Genomic DNA, 26,069 nt, shown 5'->3' with positions numbered 1-26,069 from the left:
CCAGGTGGGGCACCTGGGGGGCTTAGTCGGTTAAGTATCTGCCTTCAGCTCAGGTCATGATCTCAGGGTCCTGAGATTGAGCCCCTTGTGGGGCTCCCTGCCCAGCAGTGAGCCTGCTTCTCCCTCTCCCTCTGTGATCTCTCTCTCAATAAATAAAATAAATAAAATAAAATAAAATAAAATAAAATAAAATAAAATAAAATAAAATAAAATAAAATAAAATAAAATCTTTTAAAAAATTCATGCCTGGGGGTAGAGATTTAATATGCTAATCAGACGTGCAATGTATGACAAAACATGATCTTTCAGTGTGCAGGTACTGATAAGTCCCCATCTCTACATGCTTAAATGTTACCCTTTTACCCCTAATCTCTTTAAAACTGTCCCTGACCTTCCTTGAAAAGCCAGCCTGAGGACACTTTCCTTTGTGCTGTCTCCCTTGTCTTGAGTATAAGCCCCAATAAAGCTTTGTCTGGAACTGTTGTCAGGCCTCTTGTCAATTTCTGTTGCTTGGTGAGCCCAAGGGGCCTGTTCAGTAACATAAGGATATGACTTCTAATGAAGAAAGTAGTATTAGCAAACTTTTAAATGCGTACAATGAGCCAGTTGTAAGCACTTTACATCTTTTTTTTTTTAACTTTAATAATGTTCTTACAAGATAGGTATAATTACTAAACCCATTTTACAAATGAGAAAACTGAGTTTTAGAAAAGTAATTTGTCTAAGGTTGCATAATAGGTATGTGGTAGAGCTGGGATTCAAGATCAAGTATGTCTGAGTCAACATCTAGTACTTTTAATTCTAAGTTTAATCTTATGATTTGGTGAAGAATGGGATAGAGAGAGAAAAAAATGAAATGAAAAGGAACAAAAGCATGGAGAAATTCTAAGTTTCTCCCCTTACCAAACACACCCTAAATCCTAGAAGTTAGGTTTATGGGTCAATGGGATTAAAATCCCTCTGGAGAGGGATCTTGTTCAGATTTAATAATTCCACACTTTAAATAAGTATTGAATTTTTTTTTCTTTCTGGAATTCTGCTAAATTCTGGGGAAATTGAATAATGCTCTGTTCTTGGCATCAAGTAGTGAGACAGAAACATAAATGGCCATAATATGATAAATGCAATTTTTTTTCCTGGTGAGCAGTTTGATTACATTCCAACTATACTTTCTCTTTATATCTATAATGAACCCATATTATAAAGAATACTGTATGTAGAGCAGAGGCTGCTGGAAAGATGGCAGAGTAGGAGGACCCTGGGCTCTCCTCTTGCCATGTGGCCACCTAGAGAACACCCTCATCAGCATAAATAACCCAGAAAGTGACCCGAAGACTGGCAGGACAGACTCTCCATAGCTGGATGTAGACAAGAGGCCATGGCAAAGCAGATCCACCCCCTCCGACTGCTCTCATCAAGATCCCATCAAAGCAGTGCTACAAGCCTGGCAGTGTGCAAGCAGCCCAAAGAAGGGTCAACACCACTCCAAAGTGAGTCCTGCTCCAGGGAGAGGGGAAGATAACCACACACCAGTCTGACTGTGGCCTCAGCATTGGGCTGGGGCAGGCAGCTGGTTTGACTGTACTCCCCACCCACCAACAAAAGCTTCTCAGGGCAAAACACAGGGAAAGTGCCCGCTGTTTGGTGCTGCTTCATCCCTGGCAAACACCTGGTCTGACTCAACTCAAGCCCAAGGCAGCCCTGGACACAGGCACCAGACTCTGCCCACAATAGGCAAAGAGCCATCACAGACTGGACTGAAGGCAAACGCAGCTCTGCCACAACAGTAGGACACCCCTGTAGCAACACACATAGGAGATACCCCTGAAGCACCATTTTCTGGTGAAAAGGAGACACTGCACTGCAGGACCTCTTCTTCATAAAGACACTACTTCAAGTGTGGGAGACATAGCTGACTTTCCTAACACATAGAAACAGAACACAGCAATAGACAAAATGAGACAGAGGAATATGTCCCAAATGAAAGAGCACAACAAAATCATAGCAAGAGACCTAAACAAAATAGAGATAAGTAATACATGTCTGATAGCAAATTTAAAGTAATGCTCATAAAGATACTCACTAGAATTGAGAAAGGAGTGCAGGACCTCCATGAGACCCTCCATCAAGAGATAGGAGACCTGAAAAAGAATCAGTTAGATAATGAACTCACTAAATGAAAATAAAAATAGACCACCTGGAATAAACAGCAAACAAGAGGAAGCAGAAGAACAGATCAGCAACCTGGAGGACAGAGTAATGGGAAGTAATCAAGCTGAACAGATTAAAGGGGAAAAAATATGCAAAATGAGAATAGACCCAGGGAACTCAGTGACACTGTCAAGCACAACAGTCACAAGACAGGGATCTTAGAAGGAGAAGAGCAAGAAAAGGAGGCAGAAGATTTATTTGAAGAAATAATAGCTGAAAACTTCTTGAATCTGGGGAGGGAAAGAGAAATCCAGATCCAGGAGGCATAGAGAGGTCCCAACAAAACCAACCCAAAGAGGTCTACACCAAGACACTAAGTAAATAAGATGGCCAAAAGTAGTGATAAAGAGAATTTTCAAAGCAGCAAGAGAAAGGAAAGCAGTTACACACAAGGGAAACCCCATAAGGCTGTCTGGATTTTCAGCAGAAACTTTCCAGGCCAGAATGAAGCGGCACGATATATTCAAAGTGCTAAAATGGAGAAAATCTACAGCCAAGAATACTCTATCCTGGGGTGCCTGGGTGGCTCAGTCATTAAGCGTCTGCCTTCGCCTCAGGGCATGATCCCAGGGTCCTGGGATCTAGCCGTACATCAGGCTCCCTCCTCCGCTGGGAGCCTGTTTCTTCTTCTCCCACGCCCCCTGCTTGTGTCCCCTCTCTCGCTGGCTGTCTCTCTCTCTCTCTGTCAAATAAATTAATAAAATCTTTAAACAACAACAACAACAACAACAACAAACTCTATCCAGCAAGGCTTTCACTCAGAATAGAAGGAGAGGTAGAGTTTCCCAGACAAAGTTTAAAGGAATTCATGACCATAAGCAAAATCAGACATGTCCCCGTCGCACACGATGCCACTGGCCTGTGGATCCCAAATTCACAGTCCAGCTGCCCTCCTGCCTGAGTCGGCATGCACAGCCTGCCACCTGCTCAATGCCAAGTCAATACAGCTTCACCTCAGATTGATAAGGGCTCAAACTGACACTCTTCCCCTCAAATTCCAGCCCTTGTGCTCAAGTTTGTGCACAAAAGTGGGCATAATTATAACAGCAAAATGAAGCAACCTGAATAGTGACACTCATTCTGTGGAATATGTTATGGATGAAAGGAGTGTCCTAGGGGCGCCTGGGTGGCTCAGTCGTTTAGTGTCTGCCTTCGGCTCTGGGCGTGATCCCAAGGTCCTGGGATCGAGGCCTGCATCGAGCTCCTTTGCTGGGAGCCTGCTTCTTCCTCTCCCACTTCCCCTGCTTGTGTTCCCTCTCTCACTGGCTGTCTCTCTCTGTCAAATAAATAAATAAATAAAATCTTAAAAAAAAAAAAAAGGAGTGTGCTAGCTGAGAACATCTTCAACAAGCAAATCAAAGAACAATCCATACAGCACGATACTGGTTACTAAAAGAAACAAACCCAGGAAAAATAAAACAAGACAAAATCAGAGAGGGAGACAAACCATGAAATTCTTAATCATAGGAAACAAACAGAGTGTTGCTGGAGGGGACGGGAGTGGGGGGATGGGGAAGGCGTGTGAGTGCTGGGTGTTATGGAGCCGCTGGAGCGGTGGGTCCAGGAGAAAGTGGGAGGCGAGGAAGAAGGGGGCTCTGGAAACAGCCCCAAAGTCCCTGGGAGAGGGCCAGGAGGGCGAAGGCCCCTCTGGAAGGACTCTCTTCTTCAGACATCCCCCGAGAGGAGGGGTGGCACCGGGGCACGGGATGCTCCGGTGTGAGGCGTTTGAGACGCAGGTCAGAGCAACTCACCTGTCGCCGCTGCTCAGTTTGCCCTGGGAAACACCCGGATGCTCTTCTGACGCCGCCTGCAGAGCACGCGCCCTCCTCGCGCGGGTGAGCCCCGGACGGTCCTGGGTGCAGGTTGCCACTGCTTTTGGCGCCTCAACTTCCAACTTCCGGGGAGCGGCGCCCTTCCTGAGGGGCCTAAGCCCGGCTTCCCACGAGGTGGCCTCCCGAGTTTCTCCCGGGGGCGCCCAGTAGCCTAGCGGCGCGGGTCCGCTCGTCCCCGAGGCTACGTCGGGCCGTTGCCTGGGCCACCCGACGGCACGCACCCGCACGCACGAGAGCAGCGTCGTCGTCGTCGAGGCGGCGGCAGGCGGCGCAGGCGGGCGGCGGGAATCCCTCGCCTGGATCCAGAGGAGAGGCGGCCGGGCTGCCACGCCGCCGCGGGCCGGGCAGGACGGGCCATGCTGCGCTGGCTCCGGGGTTTCGTGCTGCCCGCGGCGGCTTGCCAGGAGGACAATGACTACTTCGGCTACGAGATCCTCTTCCAAGACCTGGACCGCGACGGGAACGGGTTGGTGGACATCGTCGAGCTCCAGGAGGGGCTGAAAAACTGGGGCTCATCGTTTGGTCCGAACTCTGAGAATGTGAGTGACCAAGGGAATGTGGCAGCGGGAGCTTGGGGGAGATGCTGGGAAGAGGGGGAAGCCATACTGGCTCTTTGCAGAGCTTCTTTGAAAGACCCGTGTTGTGAGGGTGGGGTTCTCTTCCGTGAGTCCCCGCAGCGCGGAGTAGTGCAGCCCAGCGAAACAGGTTCTCAGCCCTCTTAGAACACGTTTCACAATGACCAGAGCCTACTCCTGGGCTTTTTGGAGATGCTGAGTGCGTTTCTGGTGATTCGACATTTACTGAACCCATTCAGAATTTCAGGGGCCATGTTAGCCTTTGTGAATTCATGAGTAGGAGACCTTCTCTTTTCTCAGGATGTTCACAGCCTAGGTTCGCGCTTCAGGATCTTGTACAAAAGACAGGCACAGATAGGGCCCCAGAGCTGTGCTGTCTTTCTGACATCAACACCAAAGGTCTAGGGGGAATCGGACCTTGATCCATGGTGACGCTTCAGCTGATTTAGTACTTTGCCTAACTTAGGGATGTCTTCCTTCTCTGGACCAGTCTTGACTTGATTATTTAAAAACTGTTAGGTGAAAGTTTCAGGATATCAAGAGAAAACAATTATTCTATTTCCCTTCCATCAGTGCAAAACAATCCTCAGATGTCACCCCACTTGTTTCAGCTCTCTACTGGTGAGACTTGCGTGTTGTAAGTCCAAAATATTCCCATGGTTCGGAGATTCCTGTATGCGCTAGGACTAGTGGATTTTATAGTCATTATATAGCCCCCTTGCTGTATAAGACCTTCAGCCCAATGCAGTGTAATGTGTAATTTTATGTCAAAAGATTACAAACTCTTTAGTCATTGGATTGTCCTGCTGGCTGAGGCTCCTCAGGCAGATAAGGTAAATACGTACCTAAAATATGTGTCCGGATGAAACACTGCACCTTTCAGGGTGGAATAGTTTCAGAGTAATCAACTTGCTGCTAAGTGGCTGGTGGGTTTCCTGAAGGCATGATGTTATGTTAGTGGCTCAGTATTAGTCTCTGATGCTAGTAGCTTGGGTGTTTGGCAGCAGCAGTAGCTATATTAGGCTTGGTGAGTGGGAGCCCGTGCTGTTTGGCTCATCGATCTATCTTCACCACCATAAACACTCCATTACGATACCACTGTGTTGGCACTGGTGTTCATTGTGTCAGCTGACAGAGTCTGGTTGACTTTTTCTGGCTGCGTCATTCTGTCTGCTTGGTTGTTCATACCTCTTCCATGGTAGTGACCATACGGTGTAAACATATTTTTCCTTTGCGTCCACTCCAATCTTTGTACATATTCCCCAGATCTCTTTGTCTCTGATTATCCAATCTTTTTTGCTTCCAGGCCACTGACAGTCTAACCAAGCTATTTATCACTGGCTGTGAGTCTATATATATTGTTCTCTGGCCATTTCTCTTTTCGTGCAAAGTGAACAATCAGGTACACTACTTGAAGTTCTTTTCACTGGGCAGATTTCCTCTCATTGCTGTCTTTCAGCGTTATTCCTGAGTAGTGCTGAGTAGTGCATAACTGGGCTTTTTAAATTTGCACTCACATAAGAAATGCATCCATGAATTGAGCTCATCCCTTTTAGTCCTGTGTCAGCTGGTCATACTGAATCTCCATGTAGTTACAGGTGTGGTTTTAGGGAGCGGTAATGGTGTAACAGTGATGGAGTGTGAAAATCTGGATCACTCTTTGTGTGTGGGCCTTGCTTGTGCTCTGATTCTGCTTGTGCTTGATTTCAGACATACTGTTCCATCCTATGGTTTGTTGTTCAAATCACCAAAACTTATGACTTGAGTCTGACAGAATACAACTCAAGATAGGCAACTCTGGCTGTATGTCATTTGATGTCCCATATTTAAACTCTCTGTTTCTACCTGGGCCTCATAGCATACCAGGAACCGTTAGAGTGTTCTGCTATAGATTCTCCTTTTAGGGCTCACTATACACCCCACACAACATCTTTTCCTACCTCTGATACTTGTAATTACCACAGAGTCTACTGGGACATGTGGCCCAAGAGGCAGGGCTGTTTGCTGCATGACTTTGTTTGCTGAAGAGCTCTTTCCAACTTTGGTCCCCATTAAAAGCTGTCAACCTTTCTTGTTCCTCAGAAATGGGTCACAGACGTTTTCTTAATTTTGAGATATATTACCTCCAGGACTCAAAGAGGCTTCAGGTGTGTGTTTCCTTTTTAGGTGGTATGAGATGCAATCATTTGCCCTTCATTTTGGTGGTGGTAGGGATATGTCCTGACATACTCCAGACTGGTCCTGGAAATACTCAATTGATGTGATTCCTGAATCTTCATTGACTCTATTATCTCCCACCTTCTGGAGTGCATGTGCCTTACCAAGGCCTCCAAGCTATTGCTACCTCTTTTTTTTTTTAATAAGAGAATTATTATTATTCTTTAAAGATTTATTTATTTATTTTTAGAGTGGGGGGTGAGAAGCAGAGGGAGAGGGAGAGAGAGTCCCAAGCAGTCCCTCCGCTGAGCACAGAGCTCAACACAGGGCTCGATCTCAGGATCCTGAGATTACAACCTGAGCAGAAACCAAGAGTCAGACACTTAACAGATTGCGCCTCCTATGCACCCCCCCCATTGCTACTTCTTGTTCATCTAGTCTAATTAGCATGATGTCATCAATATAGTGAATATGTAGATGGACCAGGTCCCTCTGTGACAGAGGGCAAGAGATTTAAATGTATATTATTGTCTATGCCATGGGAATGTCAACTGTTTCCGGTTCTCCTTCTTGGTAAATGGAAAACAATGCATTCACCAGATCAATGGCCGTATTCTATGTCCCTGAGGCTGTGTTAATCTGCTCTAGTAAAGATACCACCTGTGGATCCATAGCTGCAATTGACTCCTCTGCTGCTTGGTTGAGTTTGAAGCAGTCCACCGTCATCCTCTACTGCAATCCATTTAGCTTTTGTAGGACTCAGAACAGTGAATTAAATGATGGACACCTCTGCTTTTGAATTCCTTAGTAAGTCTGTAAGTACTAATCCATGCTATTTATTTTGGGCTGTGATTTTTTTCCCAATTATTTTATTGTGGTAAAATACACATAACATAATACTTACCCTTTTGACCAGTTTTAAGTATAGAGTTCATTGGTATTAAGCAGATTCATAATTTTGCACAACCATCTGTCTCCTTAACTCTTTTCATCTGGTAAAATGAAAACTTTATGCCCATTAAAAAATAACTCCCCATTCCTCCCTCCCTCCAGCCCCTGGCAACTGTCTTTCTCCTTTCTGTCTCTGTGATTCTGACTACTCTAAGTACTTCATGTAAGTGAAATCATGCAGTATCTGTCTTTTTGTGACTGACTTATTTCACTTAGCATAATATCCTCAGACTTCATCCCTGTTGTAGCATATATCAGAATCTTTACTTTTTAAGCCTGAATAATATTTCATTGTATATTTATACCATATTTTTGGTGCTGTATTATTCTCAGCCTTTTTTCCAATGCATTGATGGCCTGCAGTAACATCCATCCAATTCCATAGTACTTATAATTGGTATTTCTCCCACATTTATCAAAAACTGAGATATTGCATCAGCCAATGCATTCTCTTTCCATCACAGTTCACCATCTCCCACCAATGACTGTGTATCATGTAGAGTCTGCTTCCTAAGACCATTTCTGGTACCAGCTGTCATAGGTTGTGTTCCATGAAAGCTGTGTCTAATACTCAGATTCGTGTGCAGACAGTTTACTGGTGAGTACTACTAGGGATAATACCTGTGAGAGCTGGAGGAAGCAGGATCGGACAGAGGGGAAAGTTGAGCTATGATGGAGCTGCAACAGAGACTTCAGACAATTCAAGGAACTGTGTATCTGGGGTAGTTCTTTCGAGTTGTCCCTCTTTGAGGCAAAAGGCCAGACCTTTATTACCTGCCCCCACGTCCTCTGCCTCTTCCCCCACTTTCTGAAGTTGGCTTCCTCCAGGGAGTGACTTCAGGCAAGGTGAGTCTTTTCAGCCTAGGACAACGCAAAGGGAAGGGCTCAATTAAGAGCTGTCCGTCACATGTACTCCCAGCTACTCTCAGTCATGAAGGTGACGTGATCAGGGCACTACAGAATCCACTACAAAGATACATTTGGAAAATAGTGCTGATGGGACTAGTTGATTAATTGGATTTGGAGTGTGAGGTAAAGGAAGAATTCAAGAATGACTCCAGGAATTTTGGTTTGAACAACTAGATGGATGGCGGTGCCATTTGCCAAGATAAGGCAGAATTGGAGAGTAGTGAAGTAGGGTGAGTGATTAATCAACAGTTCTTGGTTTGGACATTTGAGGTATCTTTTAAACAACCAGGTGGATATAGCAGGTAGTAGTTTTGTAAATCTTGAGGTGATGTCAGGGTAGAGTTGTACATCATCAGCATTATATATTTAAAGCTTTTAATTGGGTGAGATCCCCTAGGTAGAGGGTATATAAGAGCTGCTCTGAGGACAGAGTCCTGGATCATTGCAACATTTCGATGTCAGGAGCAGGAAGAGCCAACATAAGAGACTGAAAAGAAGCAATTAATGAAGTGGGAGTGAAATCAGGAGAGTATGGTCTCTTTGGAGACCATGCAAGTTGAGTATTTCAAGGAGGGAGTTATTAGATAGAACTGAGAAGTCTGCTGAGAGGTCTGGTAAGATGAAGACTGAATTTAACTGTGGGGTTTGTCAAGATGAAGAAGTGTCTGACCTTGAATAATTACAAGCATGTGTGTCCCTTGTTGTTGGTTGTGTCTGCTGTAAGTGAGAGGGCTAGGATATTGAATTGCTAGCTGCCTGACCACCTTGTTATGCTAGTGATATGTATTAAAGTCATGGGGCTGTACAATACGGAGGACACTCTGGGTTGGGGCTTTGGTCCCAGATCTCCACGTTATTCCCATCTGTGATGAGGAAGTTGTGCCAGACTACTGGAAGTTCTTGACTTCTGAACACAATCCAGGCTAGTGGGTCTCCAAACTTGAATATATATGCCTACATATTAACTTCTAAAGAAAAGCTATTCTTGTACTCCCAAGGATCGAGTTAAATCACTTTTTAAAATATTTTATTTATTGATTTCAGAGAAAGAGAGCATGAGAGAGAGCACAAGTGAAGGAGAAGGGCAGAGGGAGAGGGAGAAGCAGATGCCCCGCTGAGCAGGGAGCCTGATGCAGGGCTCGATCCCAGGACCCTGGGATCATGACCTGAGCTGAAGGCAGTTGCTTAACTGACTGAGCCACCCAGGTGCCCTGAGTTAAATCTTCTTTATCATGTTACATATATATATATATATATGTGTGTGTGTGTGTATATATGAAGCATAAAATCATTATGCTTATAGCTCTTATATAACCATAAATCCTAACAGGTGTACAAATTAAACACAAGACTATAAAAACCACTGACATTCTTTTTTTTATTTTTTTATTTTTATTTTATTTATTTTTTTAAATGATTTTTTATTATATTGTGTTAGTCACCATACAGTACATCCCCAGTTTCCAATGTAAAGTTCGATGATTCATTAGTTGCGTATAACACCCAGTGCACCACGCAATACGTGCCCTCCTTACTACCCATCACCGGTCTATCCCATTCCCCCACCCCCTCCCCTCTGAGGCCCTCAGTTTGTTTCTCATAGTCCATAGTCTCTCATGTTTCATTCCACCTTCTGATTACCCCCCCTTTCTTTATCCCTTTCTTCCCCTACCGATCATCCTAGTTCTTATGTTCCATAGATGAGAGAAATCATATGATATTTGTCTTTCTCTGCTCGACTTATTTCACTTAGCATTATCTCCTCCAGTGCCGTCCATGTTGTAGCAAATGTTGAGAATTCGTTCTTTCTGATAGCTGAGTAATATTCCATTGTATATATGGACCACAACTTCTTAATCCAGTCATCTGTTGAAGGGCGTCTCGGCTCCTTCCACGATTTAGCTATTGTGGACAATGCTGCTATGAACATTGGGGTGCATATGGCCCTTCTCTTCACTACATCTGTATCTTTGGGGTAAACACCCAGTAGTGCAATGGCTGGGTCATAGGGTAGCTCCATTTTTAACTTTTTAAGGGACCTCCACACTGTTTTCCAGAGTGGCTGTACCAACTTGGATTCCCACCAACAATGTAGGAGGGATCCCCTTTCTCCACATCCTCTCCAACAATTGTTGTTTCTTGCCTTGTCTATTTTTGCCATTCTAACTGGCGTAAGGTGGTATCTCAGTGTAGTTTTGATTTGAATTTCCCTGATGGCTAATGATTTTGAACTTTTTTTCATGTGTCTGTTAGCCATTTGTATGTCTTCATTGGAAAAGTGTCTGTTCATATCTTCTGCCCATTTTTTGATTTGTTTATTTGTTTCTCGTGTATTGAGTTTCAGAAGTTCTTTGTAGATCTTGGATACCAGTCTTTTATCTGTAGTGTCATTTGCAAATATATTCTCCCATTCCGTGGGCTGCCTCTTAGTTTTTTTGACTGTTTCCTTGGCTGTGCAGAAGCTTTTTATCTTGATAAAATCCCATAAGTTCATTTTATCTTTTATTTCTCTTGCCTTTGGAGATGAAAACCATTGACATTCTAATTAATAACATTTATTTAATGGGACAACTAATACACTTGGCTCAAACTAAATTTCTACTTTCTTATGAATATTCTGTTGATCGGTAAATTTGAGTTAAGCATTCTGAAATTATGTTTGCTCAGTTCTCCACTTTCTTTTTTTGTTTGAATACTGTGAAAACTCATTCATATAGTGGGCTCTGATGTCACTGGATTTTACTTGGCAAAAAATGCATTATTGCTTATGAGGTGAAGTCCTGTTCTTTTTTTCATTAGCCCTCAAGAAAATGGTATTACTTGAAAGTAGCTGGTGTGGGAACACAAATACACAGGGACAATGAAATAAATATTAGGCCTTAGTTATAAGGTGGCTATCTGGTTGCTTATGCTATTTGCCTTCTGATTATCTTCAGAAAGAAAACAAAAATCAGAAAATTTCCATGGAAAACACTCAGACCCCGAGGGGTTTGTGGATTTCAGGCTGAGAAACACCCAGATTATAGGCAAATTTAAGCTGCCAGTGCCCTCTTTCCCTCTGGGCTCTACCCTGTTTCCTACAGTACCTTCTCAGGAGGGGGGTGGGGGATGGGGTCTAGAAAACCAGTTTAGAGCTTACTAAGCAGAAAGAAATGTGCACTTGCTAGAGTTCTATTTATAATTCTTTGACTCCTCCCAGTAAAACTCTCCTGTTTTAGCAGTGAGCCTAATTGGTTTTGATCTATTATCAGTGCTCTAATTCCTTAACGAAGAATAGGGAAGTAGCAGGAAGAAAGTTTCCTTCCCTCTTTTCCACCCAAATCTTTGTGACCCGTGGAACTTTTGTTCTGTGGTTAACAACCTCTCAGCACTTAAACCTCTTCACAGAGACTTGCTTCTCCCCCCCCCCCCCCCCCGCCCTGGCAGTTCTTACGGAAGCAGCTCTCCTCTGAGGAGCCTTCTTGCAGCCCTCTCTGGGTTGGAGTCCCTCCTCCTCTTTCTCCTTTCGAACCACCTGCTTCACTGAAGCCCATGCCATCTGCCATCTGACCTAACCATTTTATTCTTTGCTACTTCCTGACCTTCTGTATAAACCTCTTGGTCACTGAAGACTTGGCACCTGCTCACAGTCTTCATCTCCACTCCAGATCCTTCCATTGTCCTGGGTGACTTCCACATCCACTTCTGCATATGAACCATGAAACATCCAGGCTTCCTAATTCCTTGAACGTTTATGTCCATTGACCTTCACCTCCACACCATTTCAACATCTCACTCTTATGGCTCCACTTGGGTAAATTTCCCTAATAAAACTGGAACCCACCTTATAGGGTGGTTGTTAGGATTAAACGAGGTAAGGCTTTTTTTTAGCACAATGAGGACACATAATAATCATCACTTAGTAAATGTTAGCTGTTATTATTGCACTAATTTATATCCACAGGGCTGGAGGGTGGTGGAAATAGGGCAAAAAGATTTCCATTTCTACAGATCTTACTGGGAATGTGGGAGATTCTGAAACACTAGAAAGGGAGCATGGCTGGGGAGGGTCTGAGAAGGCCCAGTGGTATGAGCAGTTCCCTCCCCAACAGCAATCTCAGCTGAACCCACAGGTGGGCTTATATATACACACTAACTTTAATTAAAAATAGGTGAGTTGAAAAGTTCACCCATAACTTTATGAAATGGCGTACATAACATAAAATTTTGAATTAGGCCAGCCTCTTGTCCAATAATGTTACAAACCATACAGATAAGCCTCTGGCTATTCATTTGACCATTGACAAGGCAAGAAGAAAAGTGACAGAACTAACATTTATTGATCATTTACCATGTGTTGGGTACTATCTTAGGTAGTTTACATTTTACATTTCATTTTAAATTTATGTTTTCTCATGTATAAAAAACAAGAGTTCTAAGTTTCAAAATTCTCATTTGAATTCTCTTGATAATGTAAATAATATGGAGAAATGAACCTCATTGACCCTTGGGAAAATGAGCAAGCTCTTTTTTTTTTTTTTTTAAGATTTATTTATTTATTTTAGAGAGAGAGAGAGAGAGACAGGGGGAGAGCATGGAAGCGAGCGCAAGGGGAAGAGGGAGAGGGAGAGAAGCAGACTCCCCACTGAGTCAGGAGCCCAACATGGGGCTTGAACCCACAACCCTGAGATCATGACCCGAGCTGAAATTAGGAGTCAAATGCTTAACTGACTAAACCACCCGGGCACCCTGTGCAAGCTCTTATTTTTAAAAACAACTTACATTTCTGCATTTTTTATGCCTTATAAAAATAAAACTGTTGTCCTTCACTGTAAGATTTCCTTGTACTACTTCAAAAAGCTTTCTTCATTTTAGCCTCTAATTGTTTTGTGACCTATTAGCAAATGTAATGCATAGGAAAGCATGTGGTTCCTACATGTATTTTTAGAATTGGCATATGACTTTAAGTCAACTTTAATCTACAATAAAAATGTTTTGAATGAGCTGGTGTGATTAATGATGGGATGTAAATGAACTATAGCAAAAAATTACTCCATTATTAGAATAATTTCTAAAAATTTAACTGTAGTAGAATAAAAATGTATTTATTGGCAAAGGAGGAAAAATTAGTCATTCAAGCCAGTTGGTAGAAAATGCTACTTAACAGTTCTAACATAAAAGTGTTTAAAAGGTTCCAAGGAGAAGAAAACATTTTCTGATCTCTCTTACTCCTAGTAACCTCTATGCCCTTTAAAACTCCATGGTGTACACAGTATAACATCTTAGGAATACAAGTTGACCTGTTTTCCAAAGGAAAAAATATATATATCTTGGAACTTCATTAAACAAACACTACAATAGAAAATTATAAATTGCTTTGAAAGACTTGTCCAGTGAAGGGAGTGGAAGAGGAATAAGTGAAATTGGTAGAGAAGGACTAATTATTTCAGGAAAATGAACAAATGAGTAGAGGATATTTTTCTTTTTTTTTATTTGAGAGACAGAAAGCACATGTGGGGGGGGCAGGGAGGAGGCAGAGATAGAGGGAGAGAATCTTTTTTTTTTTCAGATTTATTTATTTTTAGAGACAGAGAGAGAAAGAGAACAAGCACAAGCAGGAGGGGGAGAGGGAGAGGGCATCCCAAGCCGACTCCATGCTGAGTGTGAGCCCGATGAGGGGTTCCATCTCACAACCCTGAAATGACAACCTGAGCTGAAACCAAGATGCTTAACCCACTCTGCCACCCAGCACCCTAAAGGGATAGAGAGAATCTTAAGCAGGCTCCATGCTTAGCTCAGAGTCCAAGGCGGGGCTCAATCTTACGACCCTGAGATCATGACCTGAGAAAAAATCATTACTCAACTGACTGAGCCACCCAGGCACTCCCGGAAGAGATTTTTCAATCTTGTGGGTTTATTTCTTTATTTCTCTATGTTCCATTGATCAGTGTGTCTATTTTTTGTGCCAGTACCATACTGTTTTGATTAATACAGCTTTCCTAGTATATCCTGAAATCCAGAATTGTGATACCTCCAGCTTTGTTCTTCTTTCTCAGGATTGCTTTGGCTATTCAGGATCTTTTGTGGTTCCACAGAATCTTTAGGATTATTTGCTCTAGTTCTGTGAAAAATATTGTTATTTTGATAGGGGTTGTATTGAGTCTATAGATTGCTTTGGGTAGTATGGATATTTTAGCAATATTAATTTTAACAATCCATGAGCATGGAATGTCTTTCATTTGTGTTGTCTTCAATCTCTTTCATCATTTTTTTTCTTTTATCATTGTTTTATAGTTTCAGAGTATAAGTCTTATACCTCCTTAGTTAATTTTATTCCTAGGTATTTTATTCTTTTTGGTGCAATTGTGAATGGGTAAATGGGATTGTTTTCTTAATTTCTCTTTCTGCTACTTCATTATTAGTGATAGAAAAACAACCAATTTCTGGGTGTTAATTTGGTATCTTGCAACTTCACTGAATTTGTTTATTACTTATAATTGTGTGTGTGTGTGTGTGTGTGTGTGTGTGTGTGTGTAGCCTTTGGAATTTTCTCTGTATAGTACCATGTCATCTGTCAATAGCGACAGTTTAATTTCTTCCTTACCAATATGCATGCCTTTCATTTCTTTTTCTTGTGTGATTGCCATGGCTAGGACTTCCCAGTACTATGTTGAGTAAAAGTGGCAAGAGTGGACATCCTTGTCTTGTTCTTGATCTTAGAAGAAAGGCTATCAGCTTTTTGACATTACTTTCCCTCCCCCCTCCTTTTTTTTTTGCAATCATAGTTTTTTGATATTCCCTTTTTAGATGACAATTTGGCAATTTTCTTTCTGGGAACCTATGTTCCAAACAATTGCAATTCAAAGATTTTAATCTCACAAGAATATTCATTGTAGCACAGTGTCTTATAATAATAGTGAAAATTTGGGAACAACTTAAGTGGTGAACCATTCTTAAGTAAGCCAAAGAATGATTATATAAAATCCACAACATGTTTTCTTTTTTTTTTTTAAAGATTTTATTTATTTATTCGACAGAGATAGAGACAGCCAAAGAGAGAGGGAACACAAGCAGGGGGAGTGGGAGAGGAAGAAGCAGGCTCATAGCGGAGGAGCCTGATGTGGGGCTCGATCCCGTAACGCTGGGATCACGCCCTGAGCCGAAGGCAGATGCTTAACCGCTGTACCACCCAGGCGCCCCCACAACATGTTTTCTTTATATTATTTCTCCACATTTTTAGGCTTTATTCAGCAATTATTGATTACCCATTGTATGTCAGAAACTGTTCTATGTATTTGGGGTGTAGTGATGAACTAGACAGACAAAGTCCTTATTTCTTAGAGCATATGTTTTAGTAGTAGAGGCAGGCATTAAACAATAAACAAACAAGATAATTTATAATACTCCCTAATTACATACACCTCTCTGGCCTCATCTCCTGTTTTCTTCCATTTCTCACTCCCTCTCTTCTTCACTCACTGTATTACAGTGAGCCCTAATCGTTTGAGCAACGTTGGCATTCTTGATGTTTCCAAACGCATACTAGGCATGCTCTCAGAGCATGTACATAAAGCTACTGCTCTAGGTTTTGAGGCATTTTGTGCCAACTACTTTAGTGAATATGACAAACATGAAGGACCTCAGCAATTTCAATTCATGAGACTCAACTTTCAAAAAAAGCATGTATTTCATTTCATAGAACATATATCACAGCCAGGAAAATTAATAACTAAATGACAAAAAGAATACTGTTAAAGAAAAGTTGGTGATACAAATATTAGGTTTAAAATTTTTAGCAATTTGACTTAGGACCCAAAAAGTGTTTGCAGTTTGGGAATTCTATGAAAAGACCCCCATGTTCTTCATGATTACTACTGTATCCCGAAAGAATAATTCTGCATTATTACAATGTTTTCCCTGTTAATATAAACCACTGTTTCATAATTCTAAAGAAACTAGATGGTAATTCACATAAATGGATGGGGTTTATAAGGTTCTTCTTACTCAAAATAAAATAAAATTAAATATGACTTCTATCAAGTTAGAAAGAAATGTAATCAGAATGTTGACCAGATAAAGAAGCCAGACCACCCTGTTACCTTCACTGGCTGCCTCAGAGTGCATAGCTGGCATGTCACATATAAGGAAGGGGAGATGTGAGAGAATCCTGGCTCTACCTCCACCTACCCTGTAGTGTGAGGGTGAAAAAAAACCCTCAGCTTTCCCGGGGTTTTATTTCCTCAGTTATAGAATTGAGGACAGCAGGCTAGATGGCTTTTAAGAGATCTTTCAACTAAAAGGATCTAGGTCAGCTTGAGATCCCCATCTTTGAGCGAACATTTAGGGTGGCAAAAGAAATGGGTTAAAAATGGTGGGTGAAGTGGGGCTCCTGGGTGGCTCAGTCAGTTAAGCGTCTGACTCCTGATTTCAGCTCAGGTCATGATCTCAGGGTTGTGAGATCCAGCCCTGCATCTGTCTCTGTGCTGGGCGTGGGGTCTGCTTAAGATTCTTTCTCCGTCTGCCCCTTTCCCCACTCTAAATAAATCTTTAAAAAACTTTTTCATTATCTGACGCTTCATTTGCTTACCGCTTAGCAGTACCAGCAATTAGATCAAAGTATCTGGCAAAGATTTTTTTAATAATCAGAGGCCCTGCCAAGTTTGGGTAGAAAAACAATGCACCACCACGTCACACCAGCAGTCAGGACTTCCTGCCTCTGAATTTTAACAGCCATCAGCCTGGTCAGGAGATGCACATTCATGTCATTCAACAAGAACAAATGAGTGCACGCTGATTAAGAATATGTTTCCAGGTGCTTGTTGCGGCAGCACATAAACTAAAATTGGAAAGAATAAGTTTCCTGAAATCTTCCCGGGTAGTCAATGTGAATGAAACTGGTTCTAATAGAAAGAATGTAACAGAGTTAAGGGCAGGGTGGGATTTTTCTTTCTTCACAGAACAGAAAAATGACCGAAAGGCCAGTGGCTTTTCATATTTTGTACCCTAAAAAGAATACACACATCACCCCTTCTGGAATCTAACACACTGGCTTCATTTTCAAAATGAATCAATTTATTTTCCCTCAAATGCAGCCATAAATTATAAACCTTAAGCATGTGATAGTCACATGATTTCTTCAGTAAGCCCAGGACTTCCACAAGCTTCTCTGGCGCTTACAGCCAGAGTCGTTCAGGGAGTCAAATATAAAAGCTTACTTCACAGCCATACATTCCTTTGATGTTCGGGTACTGAACACAGACGCACTGGATAGCTTGTCTTCAGCATTGGCCATTTGTTTTTCTGGAAGTGTTAGCTGTGTTTTCTTTTCTTCCTTTTTTTCATTGTATTTTACTTTACTTCATTTCACTTTATTTTATTTTCATCATGATAAGTGTACTCTTTAATCCTCTTCCCCCTCCCACCTCCCTTCTGGTAACCATCAGTTTGTTCTCTATAGTTAAGAGTCTGTTTCTTGGTTTGTCTCTCTCTCCCTCTCTTTTTTTTCTTTGCTTGGTTGTTTTTTAAATTCCACATATGAGTGAGATCATATGGTGTTTGTCTTTGACTTATTTTGCTTAGCATTACACTTTCTAACTCCATCCTTGTTGTTGCAAATGGCAGGATTTCATTCTTCTTTTTTTCCACAAACTAAAGTTATTTTTAAGAGTGTGAGGCACCTCAGTTGTTCACTTCATTCTGAGCATGATTGATTAATTCATACTCTGAATGGATACAAAGCAGGATATTAAGAGTTTCCTTGTCTCTCACCGAGCTATGATTTATACTTTCCTGACAAGTTTATTTGAAAAGTGATTGGATAATTTTATCCTATATTTAAGCATTATTGGAGGTAATAAATCATACTTTGAAAGACACTTAGGGTACTGGAGAATTTGTCTTCGCATGGTGACAAAATTCACTTTTAAGTGGCTTTATCCAGCACAGTGGGATATCCTGAAGAAGGGACTGATCCCTACTCACTCATAGAGCTTTTTTTTTTTTTCCTCTTTTATAAAGAAGTCTTTTTAGGGGCACCTGGGTGGCTCAGTCGTTAAGCTTCTGCCTTCAGCTCAGGTCATGATCCCAGGGTCCTGGGATGGAGCCCTGTGTCAGGCTCCCAGCAGACTCCAGCCTGCTTCTCTGTCTCCCTCTGCCTGCCACTCCCCCTGCTTATGTGCTCATACACTCTCGCTATCTGTCAAATAAATAAATAAAATCTTGTTTTAAAAAAAGAAGCCTTTTAAAAAGAATTTTAATTGATCATCCAATGTCACATTTCAAATCACACAAGTGATTGTAGCTATAGAAGGACTTCATCCTCATTCTTTAACTTTTTGTTTGCTGGGTTCCTTTTTTTTTTTTTAAGATTTTATTTATTTGAGAGAGAGAGAGGAGGGGCAGAGGGAGAGGGAGAGAATCTCAAGCAGACTCCCTGCTGAGTGGAGAGCCTCACGTAGGGCTTGAGCTCAAGACCCTGAGATCATAACTTGAGCCAAAATCAAGAGACTGATGCTTAACTGTGACTGAGCTGCCCAGGCACCCTGTTTTGTTTTTTTAAAGTTTTTATTTAAATTCCAGTTAGTTAACATGCAGTGTAATATTAGTTTCAGGTGTACAATATAGTGAATCAATGATTCCATACATCACCTGGTGCTTACCATAACAAGTGCACAAGAAAACCCCATTTCCCCACTCCGTGCAGACACCCCTCTAACTATCAGTTTGTTCTCTAGAGTTAAGAGTCTGTTTCTTGGTTTGCTTCTTTCCCTCTTTTTTCTCCTTTTGCTCATTTGTTTGTTCCTTATATTCCACGTATGAGTGAAATCATATGGTGTTTGTCCTTCTTTGACTTAATTTCACTCAGCATAATACTTTCTAGCTCCATCCATGTTGTTGCAAATAGCAAGATTTCATTCTTTTTTTGGCTGAATCATATTCCATTGTATGTATATACCACAGCTTTATCCATTCATCTATTGATGGACACTTGGGCTGCTTCCATAATTTGGCTATTTTAAATAATGCTGCAATAAGTGTAGGGATACATGTATCCCTTTGAATTAGTTTTTTGGTGTTTTTTGGGTAAATGCCCAGTAGTGTGATTCCCGGATTGTAAGGTAATTCTCTTTTTAACTTTTTGAGGAACCTCCATACTGTTTTCCAGAGTGGCTGGACCAGTTTGCATTCTCACCAACAGTGAGGGGTTCCCCTTCCCCCACATCCTCGCCAATATCTCTTGTTTCCTAAGTTGTTAATTTTGGCCATTCTGACAGGTGTGAGGTGATATCTCATTGTGGTTTTGATTTGCATTTCCCTGATGCCGAGTGATGCTGAGCATTTTTTCATGAGTCTGGTAGCCATTCATATGTCTTCTTAATGTCTGTTCATGTCTTCTGCCCATTTCTTAACTGGATTATTTATTTTGTGTGTGTTGATTTTGATGAGTTCTTTATAGATTCTACACATTAACCCTTTATGTGATATGTCATTCGCAGATATCTTCTCCCATTCTGTCAGTTGTCTTTTAGTTTTGTTGATTGTTTCCCTCACTGCACAGAAGCCTTTTATTTTGATGAAGTCCTAATAGTTCATTTTTGTTTTTGTTTCCCTTGCCTCTGGAGACATGTCTAGTAAGAAGTTGCTCTGGCTGTGGTTAAAGAGATTGCTGCCTGTTTTCTGCTCTAAGATTTTGATGGTTTCCTTCTTATATTTAGGTCTTTCATCCATTTTGAACTTACTTTGGGTGTAAGAAAGTGGTCCAGTTTCATTCTTCTGCATTTTCTATCCAGTTTAATGTTTTAACAATATTTGTTCTTCTAATCCATGAGCATGGAATGTTTTTCCATTCCTTTGTGTCTTCTTCAGTTTCTTTCATAAGTGTTCTATAGTTTTCTGAGTAGAGATCCTTTGCCTCTTTGGTTAGGTTTATTCATAGGTATCTTATCATTTTTGATGCAGTCATAAATGGGATTGACTCCCTGATTTCTTTTCTGCTGTTGCATTATTAGTGTATAGATATGCAACAGATTTCTGTACATTGATTTTATATCCTGTGACTTTGCTGAATTCATGTATCAGTTCTAGCAATTTTTTGGTGGAGTCTTTCAGGTTTTCTACATAGAGTATCATGTCTTCTGCAAAGAGTAAAAGTTTAACTTCTTCCTTCCTGATTTGGATGCCTTTTATTTTTGTTGTTGTTGTTGTCTGATTGCTGAGGCTAGGACTTCTAATACTATGTTGAGCAACAGTGATGAGCGTGGACATCCCTGTGTGTTCCTGACCTTAGGGAAAAGCTCTCAGTTTTTGCCCATTGAGAATATTAGCTGTGGGCCTTTCATATATGACCTTTATGATGTTGATGTTCCTTCTATCCCTCCGCTCTTAAGGGTTTCTATCTAGAAAGGATGATGTATTTTGTTAAATGCTTTTTCTGCATGTATTGAGAGGACCGTATGGTTCTTATCCTTTCTTTTATTAATGTGGTATATCACATTGATTGATTTGCAGATGTTGAACCACTCCTACAGCCCAGGAATAAATCCCTCTCGATCATGGTGGATAATCCTTTTAATGTACTGTTGGATTTGATTAGCTAGTGTCTTGTTAAGAATTTTTCATCCATGTTCATCAGGGATATTGGTCTGTAATTCTCCTTTTTAGTGGGGTCTTTGTCTGGTTTTGGAATCAAGGTAATTTTGGCCTCATAGAATGAGTTTGGAAGTTTTCATTCCATTTCTAATTTTTGAAATAGCCTCAGAAGAATAGGTATTAATTCTTCTTGAGGTGTTTGGTAGAATTCCCCTGGGAAGCCATCTTGCCCTGGATTCTTGTTTGTTGGGAGATTTTTGATTACTGATTCAATTTCTTTGCTGGTTATTGGTCCATTCAAATTTTCTATTCCTGTTCCAGTTTTGGTAATTTATATGTTTCTAGAAATTTATCCATTTCTTCCAGATTGCCCAATTTGTTAGAGTATAAATATTCTCTCATAACTATATTTCTGTGGTGTTGGTTGTGATCTCTCCTCTCTCATTCATGATTTTATTTATTGGGTCCTTTCTCTTTTGTTTTTGATAAGTCTGGCTAGGAGTTTATCAATTTGGTTAATTCTTTCAGAGAGACAGCTCTTGGTATCATTGATCTGTTCTACTGGTTTTTTGATTTCTAGATCACTTATTTCTGCTCTAATCTTGATTATTTCCGTTCTTCTGCTGGTTTTAGGCCTTATTTGCTGTTCTTTTTTCCAGCTCCTTTAGGTGTAGGGTTAGATTGTGATTTGAGACTTTTCTTGCTACTTGAGGAATGCCTGTATTGCTACATACTTCCCTCTTATGACTGCCTTTGCTGTGTCCCAAAGGTTTGGACTGTTGTGTTTTCATTTGCATTTATTTCCATGTATTTTTAAATTTCTTATTTAATTTCCTGGTTAACCCATTCAGTCTTTAGTGGAGATACCCTTTAATCCCTAAGTATTTGTGGTCTTTCCAAATTTGTTCTCGTGTGTTCTTTTTCTTGTGTTCTTTGTTCTTTCCAAATTGTGTTCTTCAAGTTTCATAGCATTGTGGTCTGAAAATATGCATGATATTATCTTAATCTTTCTGTACTGGTTGAGGCCTGATTTGTGAACCAGTATGTGATCTTTTCTGGAGAATGTTCCATGTGCACTTGACAAGAATGTGTATTCTGCTGCTTTAGGATGAAATGTTTTGAATGTGTCTATAAGTTCCATCTGGTCCAGGGTGTCATTCAAAGCCATTTCCTTGTTGATCTTCTGTTTAGAAGATCTCTCCATTGCTGTGAGTGGGGTGTTAAAGTCCCTTACTATTATTGTATTATTATCAATGAGTTTCTTTAAGTTCACTAGTAATTGATTTATATATTTGGCTGCTACCAAGTTGGGGCATAAATATTTATAGTTGTTAGATCCTCTTGTTGGATAGACCCCTTTATTATGATATAGTGGCCTTCTTCATCTCTTATTGCAGACTTTGGTTTAAAATCTAGTTTGTCTGATATTAGTATGGCTACTCCAGTTTTCTTTTGACGTCCATTAGCATGATAGATGGTTCTCTACCCCCTCACTTTCCATCTGGAGGTGTCTTTGGGTCTGAGTCTTTTTTTAAAAAAACTATTTATTTGAGAGAGAGAAAGTGAGCGAGAGAGCATGAGCGGGGGTCAGGGGCAAAGGGAGAGGGAGAAGCAGACTTCCTGCTGGGCAGGGAGCCCAACTCAGGACTCGATCTCAGGACCCCAGGATCAACCTGAGCTGAAGGCAGTTGCTTAACCAACTGAGCCACCAAGGTGCCCCTAAAATGAGTCTCTTGTAAGCAGTGTATTGATGGGTCTTTACCCTTTGTCTTTTGATTGGATTATTTAGTCCATTCACATTCAGAGTGATTATTGATAGATATGAATTTAGTGCCATTGTATTATCTATAAAGTCACTGATCCTGTAGATTGTTCCTTTCTAGTCTTTGTTGCTTTTGGTGTCTCTTTCCTGCTCAAAGTGTTTCTTTTAATATTCCTTGCAGAGCTGGTTTTGTATTCATGAACTCGTTTAGACTTTGCTTGTCTTGGAAACTCTTTATCTTTCCTTTTATTCTGACTGACGGTCTTGCTGGATATAGTATTTTTGGGTGCATGTTTTTCCCATTCAGCACGTTGAATATATCATGCCACTCTCTTCTGGCCTACCAGATTTCTGTGGTCAGATCTGCTATTAAGCTTATGTGGCTACCCTTATAGTTTAAGGACTTTTTGTCCCTAGTTGCTTTCAGAATTCTCTCTTTATCTGTGTATCTTACAAGTTTCACTATGATATGTCTTGGTGTTGACTTTTTTTGGTTGCTGATTTTGAGGGGAGTTCTCTGTGCCTCTTGGACTTGAATGCCTGTTGCCTTCCCCAGATTAGGGAAGTTCTTAGCTATAATTTGTTCAAATAAACCTTCTGCCCCCTTTTCCTGGTCTTCTTCTTCTGGGGCTCCTATGATGTGGATATTATTGCATTTTGTAGAATTGCTGAATTCCCTAAGTCTATATTCATGATCTAATAATTGTCTTTCCCTCTTCTTTTCAGCCTCATTATTTTCCATAATTTCATCTTCTAAATCATCTATTCATTTCTCTGCCTCTTCCATTATCATTGTGATTACATCCAGTCAGTTTTGCATCTCAGTTATAGCATTTTTAAAATTTCAGCCTGACTAGTTTTTAGGTCTTTTATCACTGCAGCCAGCGTTTCTCTGGTGTCTTCTATGCTTCTTTCAAGCCCAGCTAGTATTTTTATGACTATTGCTCTAAATTCTTGTTCAGATATATTGCTTATATCTGTTTTGAGTAAATCCCTGGCTGTGCTTTCTTCTTGATCTTTCTTTTGGGGAGAATTCCTCAATCTTGTCATTATGTCTAGGTTTCTGTCTTTCACATGTTATGAAAGTTTGTTATGTTTCCTGCTCCTGAGAGTAATACTGTATTAAAAAGGGGTCATACACTGTCCAGGACCTGGCATTTCAGGAAGTGTTTCTGGTGTATACTGTGTACACTCTGCTGTTGTGTTTTGGCTGCTCTTTTCCACAGGTCAGGCCTCTGCAGAGGTCCTCCTTCCTTGCAGTGGGGAGTGTTTGGACTTTTTTTTTTTTTTAAAGATTTTATTTATTTATTTGACAGAGACAGCCAGCGAGAGAGGGAACACAAGCAGGGGGAGTGGGAGAGGAAGAAGCAGGCTCCTAGCAGAGGAGCCTGATGTGGGGCTCGATCCCAGAATGCCGGGATCATGCCCTGAGCCGAAGGCAGACGCTTAACGACTGTGCCACCCAGGTGCCCCGTGTTTGGTCTTTTAACTAGGTGTGCTTTGATTTGTTTGTTAAGATATGACTAAAAAAGAAAAAAAAAAAGGCCTGATCCAAGAAAAGAGAAAAGGAAAAGAAACTATAAACAGACAAACAAAAAAGTATAAGCCTGAGTCCAAAGAAAAAGAAAGAAGGAAAAAAGAAAAGAAAAGAAAGAAGCCTGATCCAAAAAATGAGAAAAGGAAACAAGTAAACAAACCAACAAATGAACAAAAAACTATGACCCTGATTCCAAAAGAAAAAAAAAGAAAAGAAAAAATAAAGAAAACCAGTTCCACCAGAACTGAAGCTGACACTTTGGAGCACTCTCTCTGATCAGTAGACCTGGTACACAAGGCAGGACTGTGTTGATCTGAGGGAGAAGCCCACTGCTCTGTCTCAGTCAGACCTGCCCTTGTAAAGATGCCCCTGCCAGATGCAGGGGGCCGGGGTTTGGTGTAAGGTTTGGTGTAAGCACTTTCCACCAGAGGTGCTGTGTTTCTCTCTGAAGTCCAACAGTGCTGGTGGGGGGTGGGGTGGAAGATGGTGTCACCCAGCCTTCTCATCTGCAGGGAGGGGTACTCACGGCCTCCCTGTTTAGGTGGCCCTCACAGAAAAGAGAACAATCTCTTCTCCTTTGTCCCAGGCTTTCATCAGATCCCTGCCCTCAACCTGTCTGTGCCCGCTGCAGGCAAGCCTGGCACCGCAGTTCTCCTGTGTTTTATCTCTGGCCAATGGCTGGGTTTCAAAACTCCAGATCTTAAAGGGCACAGCAAGGTGTGGACCTGCTCCCCTCCCCTGTAGAAGAGCCTCACAGCCATGCACCCGGCACTGTTCTGTCCCAGAAAAGCTGTTGCCCGGGCTGCACAGGTGTCTGGAGACTGTGGTGACGCACAGGGAAAAGCAACCAGGTTATCTGCCCTCCGCCCATGCTTCTGTTCCCTGCTGTTGAACTGCTGCTCAGTGGTGCCTGGTGGGCCTTTTGTCCTTGGAGAGGCAAAAACCCTCTTCCAGGGGTGCCTGGGTGGCTCAGTGTGTTGGCGTCTGCCTTCGGCTCAGGTCATGATTCTGGGTCCTGGGATCAAGCCCCGCCTCAAGATCCCTGCTCCACAGGAGCCTGCTTCTCCCTCTCCTCCCCACTCATGCTCTCTGTCACTGTTTCAGTCTCTCTCTCTCTCAAATGAATAAATAAAATATAAAAAAAAAGCAACCCTCTTCCAAATGTACTCTGGGAAGGGGAGCTTTCTCTCCAGTGCCACCCAGGGGATCCCTACACCAGGACATGTTGCGCAGACCCTTCCCCTATTCTCTCCCTCCCTCCCCAATTTTGTTCCACGAAAAGTGCTCCCTCTCCTCTGTGGCACTGCAGCTTTTCTGTCCCCCAATTCATAGCTCTGAACCTTGCATCTGCCATGTTTTCTCCCTCCAATTGTGCAAATTGTTTTCTTAATCTTCAGATTGATTTCCTAGGTGTTCAAAATGATTTGATGTTGAGCTAGCTGTATTCGAGGGAGGAGGAAGTGCAGGGTCCCCTTACTACTCCACTATCTTAAGTCCTCCCAGAAATTTAAGTATCTTCTCTCATTTAGTTAATAGAGTGTGAGGTCTCTGATGGCAAGGATGATGTA

General features: G+C 41.6%; 1 protein-coding gene across 3 annotated transcripts in view; it reads left to right on the top strand.

Moving 5' to 3' along the window:
• The first annotated feature begins 4,399 nt into the window (after positions 1 to 4,399).
• The window catches only part of LOC123794954 (mitochondrial adenyl nucleotide antiporter SLC25A24-like), a 52,884-nt gene continuing 31,214 nt past the window's right edge, over positions 4,400 to 26,069 (top strand). Inside the window, exons 1-3 of one of the 3 annotated variants that reach the window (XM_087865748.1) lie at positions 4,400 to 4,625; positions 4,712 to 4,729; positions 21,059 to 21,069. In XM_087865748.1, the coding sequence (XP_087721874.1) occupies positions 4,400 to 4,625; positions 4,712 to 4,729; positions 21,059 to 21,069 (255 nt within the window). Of the gene's footprint in view, positions 4,626 to 4,711; positions 4,730 to 20,364; positions 20,376 to 21,058; positions 21,070 to 26,069 lie in introns of all 3 variants that reach the window. The other 2 variants (XM_087865749.1, XM_045801354.1) reach the window with 2 other exon arrangements.

The sequence above is a fragment of the Ursus americanus genome, chromosome 12 (assembly GCF_024610735.1).
Source record: "Ursus americanus isolate L20-20 chromosome 12, mUrsAme1.1.p, whole genome shotgun sequence".
In the NCBI taxonomy this organism is placed as follows: domain Eukaryota; kingdom Metazoa; phylum Chordata; class Mammalia; order Carnivora; family Ursidae; genus Ursus; species Ursus americanus.
Note: the sequence above shows the minus strand (reverse complement) of the source record. Positions and strands in the feature narration are given on the sequence as shown.